General features: G+C 48.0%; 1 protein-coding gene across 1 annotated transcript; it reads right to left on the bottom strand.

The window, feature by feature from the left end:
* Positions 1–524: 524 nt before the first annotated feature.
* On the bottom strand, positions 525–8,853 carry LOC136625199 (terminal nucleotidyltransferase 5C-like). Its single transcript, XM_066599223.1, has 2 exons — positions 8,764–8,853; positions 525–2,139 (listed from the first exon to the last, which is right to left on the bottom strand). The coding sequence occupies exon 2, from the start codon at positions 2,124–2,126 to the stop codon at positions 951–953; it is 1,176 nt and encodes a 391-aa protein (XP_066455320.1). The 5' UTR covers positions 2,127–2,139; positions 8,764–8,853; the 3' UTR covers positions 525–950.
* Between the last annotated feature and the right edge of the window lie 410 nt (positions 8,854–9,263).

Here is a 9,263-nt window from a genome sequence, read left to right as displayed (position 1 = left end):
ATTCTGCATGGATTTCCGCAGTCTCCATTAATGCTATATTAATGGAAACCTCCCGCAGCATAAATCCGCAGCAAATAGACCGTGCCGCGATTTATTTCCCACTGCGGAAATCTGCGGTAGAATTCCGCATGTGAGCACTGGCAGGCAGAAAGCTATTAGGTTCAGTAGAACCTAATAGCTGTGGAATTCATGCGCTGATTTCTGCCACCGGAAACACTGTAGAAATCCGTCCGTGGGCATTCACCCTTAATGAATCACCTGCAGTCTTTTCAAATCCAAAGCCACGAAACAAAAACCAGTTTGCACCTGGTCAGCAGCCAACAACCCACCAAGAGGCCCTCACCGAAACACGGCGCAGCCGGTAAGGCACAAGCACCCCCAACTGACAAACTGCAACATAAATAGTGCTTCACATCGAGCTCCTACCGCTCACACAGCACACTAAAGTAACACTCTTCTAACATTTTTTTACATTTTGTATTATTTTTGGTTTTATTTTTTTTTTTACAATAAATAAACACAAGATCACTTTTTGGTAATTTTTTTGTTTTAAACTTTTTTCCTTTTTTTTTCTTTTAAGGTCCCACAGCCCTTCACAGCCCCCAAGCCACAGAGGTAGAGGAAAAAACATAGTTCATGCCCCCTGCTGGAGGTTATGGGCTTGTCCAGGCAAAAAAAACACTGATAGATTTTTAATACTCAGAGTGGCCTCCATGATAATTGGAAGTCCCACATAACAGAGGTCAGTGATTGTTGAACACGATCACAGTATTAGCGGTAACAGATAAGATTGGAAAAAGGTTCATGATCAGACCTCAGCTGTGTACATTCAGAATGGCTCATGGGGGCACATACTTTTGCAGTGGAGTGGGCTCTTGGATGCATTCCAGTAATGAAGGCTCAATAGACAATAAATGGTCCAATACCCCCGAGGTCTCTTGTAGTCTTTTCTAACTGCATGGCAGCCACGTTGGGTAGGACTGACTGTAAGAGACGGATGTGTTGGCGATGTAGTAGTTGCTGAAGTTGGCATCACTGACGTATGGGGCGGGCTGGTAGTAGCAGGTGACATTTGTGGCATTGGGTATAATGTTCTGCTCGGCAAGGACCCTGAGGGCCAACAGGGAGATGAGGTTTAGAGTCTGTCTACGCTCGTGTCCCATCAGGCACACCGTGCTCTCGTTCACCACCTTGCGAAGAATCATCAGGTAGTCGTATTTGCTTTTCTCCTCCCCGATGAAGTGATTTTGGAGATAAGACTCCATTTTCCGTTGCTGCTCAAAGATGTCAGAGAAGTCGATGAAGAAGCGGGAGCACATGTAGCGCTCCAGGGACTTGATCTGCTCCTTGTCCGCTGGCTTAAAGTCCCGCACCAGCAGATTGCTGTACTTCATCAGGCCACCTCCTCGGATTTCCTCTGGTTTCTTGGTAGCGATCTGCTTGTTTCGGAGGTGGCCCAAGGCAGCTTCAAAGTCCCCAAACATGCTCTCCCCAATGACGGTGGGGTGGAAGTGCTCGGACATGGGGTTCTTCGAGCAGTCGTAGTAGAAGAGCAGAGAATCGAGCACGATCTGGAAAGAGTCCACGCTAAACTCAAACTGGCGGCGGATGGAGTTGACGAATTTGAGCTCAATGTTCCTCCCGTCATTGTTGGACAGGGAGATGAGACTCCAGCGGTCGGAATCTGTGAACACCTTCACCAGCTTCTGCACATAGGCCTCTTTCAGGGTCACCGGGCTGATCTTCTCCTTGTTGACCCCCTTGGGTAAAAAGTTGAGGAGTAAACCTATGACGACATCTTTAACAAGCTGAAAGTCTGCCTCGGAGGAAATGGTAACCCCAAAAATCAAATCCAGGTCTTTGTACCCAAGACCGTTGTCCTTCACCAAGACATGGCTGGCAGCTGAGCCATTGAGCCGGACGTCTTTCACTTTGATCCCGGCGTCCTCCAGTCGGCTGCGAACCATCTGCACGATGTCCTTCAGAGTGATCTTCAAGGTGGGAAAGTTTCCACGTCCGTGGATGGGAACCACTTCTGTGAGGAAACTGTTCAGACGGTCAACTTGCTCCCAGGTGAGGACACTGCGGGCTTTGGAGATGGTGGCATCACTTCCTTGGCTTGCCATGGTTCTTGTATCACTGCGGGGTAAAGAGGAAGACTGGTCAGTGCTAGAGAAAAAGATTAAGACAGACAAGATAGCATTTGTAGGACCAACCACAGAACTCAGATAGTCTACACTACCAAGCTAAGTGATGTTACCTTTGCTTTAGTCATATCCAGAGCTGCAATTACAGTTCTCCTTCTGACTTCAAGCTATAGCTGATTCAGTGCTACAGGATATCAGAGTTAGTCACCCTTAACCCTTTCCAATCCACTGTCTGACGTCTAAAGACATTATGATTTAAGGCTGTACAGCTTGAAAGACGTCTGTCAGGGTTCTCTTACTGTATATTGCCAGCCTCTTTGCTGTCGGAGCCTATCCAACGTGTCACCTCATGCAGTACTGGCTTTAGCCAGCATATAGCGCCGTTGTATAACGGCAGAAAAAGAGTAAGCCCCCTAGGAAAACCAGGATACAAATTGGATTGGAAACGGTTAAATGCAAATGGCAGAAAGCAGAATTAGGAATGCAGCTCCAGATGTGACTGGATTAGAAATGTCCAATCTTGTATGGCTCCTGAGAAACGTCCTGCACACAAGCAAGTTAAATGGATAAAACTGTATCTCTTGTAAGTTAAGGCTAAACTGATGCGTTTCACCGCAGGACTTCAGCATGTAACAGCTGGAAGCTCTGACATCTCTGCTATCTGGACAAAGTCCCCGATCTCATCACAATTAGTCCAAGGTTTAATGAGCAACAACAAAGAGTCAATTGCTCTGAACCAGTTGTCATGGACACATAATGGGGATTTTGGCTACCTATTGAGCTTTAAGGGGAAACAACAGGCAACAGTGTCTTACATCAATTTTTCCCCCAAACAGGCACAGTGTCTTATTTTCAAAGGGGGGGTGGGGGTGGGCTTATACTCACCTGGCCCACGGTGTCTGAGTCCCTCGTGCTCCAGCAAACGAGTATTGTGATTGGATCGATCAGCAGCCAATCAGAGCCGGGGCTCGATGTACCAATCACAGACATTCAGTGATGTCATTCACTAAATGGCTGTGAATGATTGAGCATCAGTTCTGATTGGCTGGCACCCCATCCAATCACAGCACTCGCTTTGCTGGAGGCAGGGTATTCAAAGCCCCGTCACCAGAAAGAAAGTGATTTGTCAGTGCAGAGAACACGGCAGCCTACCACAGCGCCGGGAACCAGCGCAAGGCACTCGGACGCCGTGGGCCAGGTGAGTATTGATGTTTTTTTTCATGTAGTTTAGCTAGGGCTTATTTTTGGGGTCTAGGGTTATATTTCAAGCCCCTGAAAATCATAGTAGGGCTTATTTTTGGGAAAACACGGTACTAACTGAGACCTGTTAACCCTGGTGAGCTGGTGGTCATGCAGGCAATGTTATGTTGTATAGAGCAGTGAAGTTGTTGCACCCCTTGCAGGATGTACCAGCTGAATTATCATTGGCGCAATTGGAGAACTGGCTCCGGACCCCAGGGTATTATTAGTTCCGGGCGTCTTGGCGAGTGTGCAACAGGTGAATATGTTTTTTACCAGAACAAAAAGGGGCACCATTACTGTGAAGGGCTGAAAAAGTGGCATAAGTAATTATGGCGTTAAAAAGATGGCATTATTACTCATAAGTGCAGCAAAAGGGCATTATTATTCACAGGAACAGAAGAGGTAATATTGCTGATAAGGGGAAAAAACAGCATTTACTGTATGGGGCCTTATTACTAATTGGGACAGTATAGATTGCATAGGGGTGTGAAAAACATAAGGAAGGTGATGAAAAGTAAGGAGACCGATTTGTGTCAAATTCTGCAGAGCCAAGATGTGACCAGGAAAAATCATCATGACGGTCTGGGTCTGATAGAGAAGAAAAGTGAGAGCGAACACCATCAGAGAAAAGACCATCTGTGATTACTGGAGGTAACTGCACTGTAATCACTATCACTATGTAGAGCCGGTATCTGACTATTTACAGATATGCCACTACTGTGCAGGGATCACTAAGAGGCTCTGTTCCTAGAAGGGGTCACTAAAGAGCACCATTACAGTGAGGGGATACAAATTGCATAGCCTAATGTAAAAGGGGCATGGCATAAAAAGTTTTGCCACAGGGTCTCCACGAAGGGTGGGTTAACATCAGCGAGGTGGGGGTATTCTAAATGGCTGCTCTGTACTGTAGGCAGCTTTCATCTGGCCTTGGTCATTTCATTTGGGCGCAGTCACGCATGGCAAGAAGGCACACATAGTATAAGCCCACATTCTGGGCACTGCAGCATTACCAGGCTATATAAAGGGTCAGTGACAGCTCTGCTTACACTGACGACACTAGAACATGACCCATGTAGTGACTGCATGTACCCCGGCCAACTCTACGGCTTTTAATAGCACCCCTGGCACAGAGTCACAGATCTCCAGAGCTGGAAGCTCAGGGTGCCAACAAGAATGTCTTCCCAAACCCACATTCACTGAGCAGCAGACGGGCATCTCAAGCATCTGTAAGTGCAGAAGCTGGCATCAGTCTGAGCACTGCAGGCAGCCTCAGATTGCTGACACCAGAGAGCAATAGACTACATTTAGTGCAGTGTGACCCGTTATACACTGCAGATAAGTGTTTAGTCAGCGTCGCAGCAGAGATCACCTAATATATAGGTCAGAGGTGGCATGGGGATGACAGAACCGCATCCTGGCACAGGGCACATCAGGTCTCCATCTGGGCCGTTTCAGTGGTTCAGCTTGTGCCCCCTGCTACGCCAGCTGACAAGTCCACACATGTCTAATCTGAGCTGCAGCCATAGAGGTATAGACATGGCATCCTGTGCCAGGAACCAGACCCGGTGCACGATACTCGGCTCATGAGTCCTTAAGGGCCGGTCCAGTCCGGTGTGTGCATACAGCTTAAGGAGTGGCGGCACTTTCACTCTGGAGCTCGTGCTCCGTTGGCCATTCTCGTCTCCTCCCAGAAGATGAAGATAGCCCAGTGTAGCGCTATATAAGCCCTATATGGGGCTGCATATGGCTGTCTTCAGCTGCTAGAAGGAGCCAAAAACGGCCCACGAGCTCCAGAGTGAAAGTGCCGGCACTCCTTAATGCAATTCTGCTACTTTCAAATAAAGTCTTCACCATGTCCAGACATCTGCTTGCTGTCAATGAATGAACAGTTTTGTCTGCTTCCTTATTTTGCAAACCCAATCAATACTTCTCACTACTGAGAGTTTCTTACTCTTGTATCCCAGTGCGGACAATCCTAGCCCTGCTAATCTATTACATAAATTGTGTTGCACAGTGTAAATGCGCACACGGACTGAACGACGAACGAGAATTCATTCACATTCACATTCAATATTCAGTTTATGCATGCATAAAAACGGAATGAAGATCGTTCATCTATGAATGACTGCCTGTTTACTCCGAATGGAGGTGGGCTGCCGGAATGATCCCCACCCCACTCCGCCTTCATGCACTGAGTGATTATGGATGACTGTCGGGTCATACTCTGTGCTTTTACCATGTAAAAGCCGGACAGAGATTACGTCCTCTGCTGTCTGTCAGTGAATGTTACACCCCTTTTCCAATTTTTTTGCTATAAAAATTAATGGGGCTTCAAAATATGCCTTAAATGCAAAAACTGCACCCAAAAACCAAGAGTGTTCGTGGGATTTATTTAGGCAGATTTTGGCGCAAATTTTTGTCCGTTTTGCGAGATCCGCTGTGTGAACATAGCCTAACACATTGTCTTCCGGAGGCGCAGACAGAGACTCCTCCCACAGCGTCACAGCTATACATTGACCTGATTACACAAGTCACTGCCGAGGCTGCAACAGTGAACCCATGACACGTGGCTGTGTGATGAGCAGCTGTATGATGAGCGCTGCTCTGCTAATTTTTGCATTGTGTAATAAAGATTCTGTAGGTTGTGAAGACTTTCAGGTAGTCGGCATTTTCAATATATCTTCTTGCTGTCAGTCACTCTAACACTGTCACAAAGCTAAGGTTTTGCTACAAATGTGTCCAATCTCAGCAAAATGACCTAAAATGTCAGACTGTTACATTGTATCAAATTCAACACATGACAAGCTTCCAGCCTCTGGGTTGTTCCAGTCACTGACAGCTAGCAGATCTTGAATGGCGAAGAATGGAAATAGAGTGCATTGGCCTGGGCAGAAGAGAGCTGTGCGCTACACATCTGTTACCACCATATACTGTAGACCCAGAATTTAGAGAAACTGTAATGAACTCTAGAGGGCAGTATAGATGTGGGGGTCTGGAAGCTACAAGCTACACCTGTAGGCAGCAGACTCAGCGGCATCACCTACAGCATTCCCAGAATAGCCAGTGAACGAACCGATACTCAATTATATCGGTGCTGGAGAGGTGACAAAGTGAGGGTCGGAGGTATGCTGTGCCGCTTCACCACTTGTGGAGGAAGAGTCACTACACTGAGGAGTTCTGCTTAACCCCTTTGATACCATCTGTCACCACTTCTAACTATTCTACAGGTTAATTCACTACTTTGCTGATCTTGAGCTTTATACTCCAGTCACATCCAGAGCTGCGGTCAAAATTCCATTAGTTGCTACCAGATGGGGTCCACATGTAAAGCTGTACATTAGGTCTGATGCAGAACAACGATCCATCATAAGGACGTCCTGACAGAACAAGAGCCCCCAGGCTTCAGATCTGACATTGCACTGAAGGGAGTTGTAGTCCGTCAGTGGGAACACAAGCTGAAGGTCAAGGACAACTCCCATCATCTTCTCTCCAGAACACATGGGCAGCAGGGACAGATACCCCAGACCCCGCAGAAGGTCAGCCTCTGTTACAAGACCCAGGATCGCGCATTAATGTGCCCATAGGCTACTCCAGAGCTGCATTCATAGTTCTGCTGACTTCCCCTAGCAAGTTATCTGAGCGGCTGTAATACTAGGCATACATCTCATATAACCGACCAGCCAAGAGGAAGTGTTAACGCAGCTCTAGATGTGACTGGAGTACTTGGTCAGACGAGCAAGGCATTTAGAAAATGTTGTGCAAGTAGTGAAGCATCGGAATTCCTGACGTCAGCGCAGGTCGTGTCCGCCATGACAGTCCTGATGAGGGTCACACTTGACACACAGACTATTTTAATAGTTTGTATCAGGGCTCCTAGAACGGCGGCCCCCGGCTATATATAGTGCTAACTGAGGCCGCAGCGCTGCAAATATGGACAACAGGACCCGGCACCGACAAGATGAGAACGGCACCAGAACCGGGAAGAGACCCTCGGCTGAGAACAACCCCCATACAGAACCAACAAATCCGTCATCGGAGGTCACTACATCTCCAATTCACTGACAGCAAGCAGAGAGAGTGAAGTTGTTGAGGAGTTTATATACATTGTTAAGATTTAAAACTGGAACATCCACACAGCTGCTGGTTTGTTACAATGTATCAAGATCTCCAGCTGTTATCCAGGCATGCTGGGAATTGTAGTTCTGCAATAACTAGAGAGCGGCAGCCTGCGCCATTTGTGTGACATGCAGCCGGGGACAGACTGCCTCCCGTTAGGTACAAGTCCTTGCATGCAGACTTCCTCTGCTCCCCCCAAACTCAGCATACAGGTCCCCCAGTTCCCCTCCCCCACAGATGGTGGTCTCAGTATTACATCACTAATTCCTCGATCTCCACGCTCATCGTGGCGCTTCCTCTGAGTCACCTAAAAAGCTATAATAGTGGGAATCCCCCATAACCGAATTACTGGGTGCAGATAGTTTCTCAGCGTCAGTGGAGAGTAAGAGTCATCCGTTCCCGGGCCATAAGGAAACCGGACGCCCACATGGGGAAAGAGGAAAAGTCAACCCCAGCAGTCACATGAGGGTGAGGCCCCTAACCTCTGGGGCCCCAAATGCAACCAGTGGGCCGCAGCTTTCTCAGGGGTCCGGGGTCATTATGAGGCACCATGCTGCAGCGATATACTGCAATACTACAACCTGAAACGTTCCATGTACATATGAGGCTGCAGCGTGTGCTGCGTACATTAACCCCTGCAGAACTGACAGCTGTCAAATAATCAGGGGGCTTCACTGAGTATTTATGATGCTGGGGGGGATAGTGACCCCCATCAGGCACACACCACGGTTACACTAACGGGTTAAGAGGAGACGGCTGGGGCAGCGTGCCCAAAACGGGGTGATAAGACTTATCAGATGAGAGGATTGGCCCAGGCTTAACCTCTTCCTGCCCACAACAGTAGTTTGGGGGTCATCATCTGTAGGGGGAGAGACTGCAGAATAAAATCCAGAAAGATGAATTTGTCCTAAAGTGAACTAATACAGAGAGACCCCCAAGTACTGCGTACGAGCCAGCCGGAGGATATATATCTGTAACAGCTGGGAGGGGGTGTGGGGGGGGGGCGTATGGTACAAACTGTTCCCAGATGGAAAACTAATAACTACGGGGAGTCAGAAGGAACTGCACGTTATATAGTATTACGCAACCAGAGCTATATAAGACACTAAGCTATCGTATACGGCACCGTTATACTATACATTATAGCATTATTATATATGTATAACGGTGTAGAAGATTATAATGTATGACAGAGCTCTGCCCAGTATACACGGTTATATCACACATGCCGGCGCTCTCTCCTCCCGCTGACACTCACCAGCCCAGGGTTGCGTTGAGTTCTGGCTCTGATCTCCGGCAGCTGCAGCGACTCTCCGCTGACAGACGTCTAACTCCACTCGCTCCGCTCTTATATAGCGCACACGGACGAATCACTTTCTGCCTCCGCCATTGCACCGTTTAGATGACCTCCTCCAGCCGTGGCCACCAAGATCCCGGTAGCCCGGGAAGAGACGGAAGCTTCAGTGTCATAACTAACCGTTGCCTTTCCGCAACCGGTTGACCAGGAAATCCTTAGGATTATTTTCTCATTAACTTGACAGAGAGATCAATGCGCCTCCTGGCGTCAGAGGTTCGCGGTCCGTTATTGGCTGCCGTCATGAATGGTTGCTGGGATACGAATAAATAATTGGCGTGGCGTCCGTGAGTAGTGTTCTCCAGCTCTCTAGCAGTGGATGGTGATGGGGTGGATAAGTAAGTGCCCCCCTGCTCCACCAGTGAGCGGGGCGCTCATATATATGCGCAAAGTGAAAGCCAAAA

The sequence above is a fragment of the Eleutherodactylus coqui genome, chromosome 4 (genome assembly GCF_035609145.1).
Source record: "Eleutherodactylus coqui strain aEleCoq1 chromosome 4, aEleCoq1.hap1, whole genome shotgun sequence".
Taxonomy (NCBI): domain Eukaryota; kingdom Metazoa; phylum Chordata; class Amphibia; order Anura; family Eleutherodactylidae; genus Eleutherodactylus; species Eleutherodactylus coqui.
This window is presented reverse-complemented; position numbering and strand designations above follow the sequence as displayed.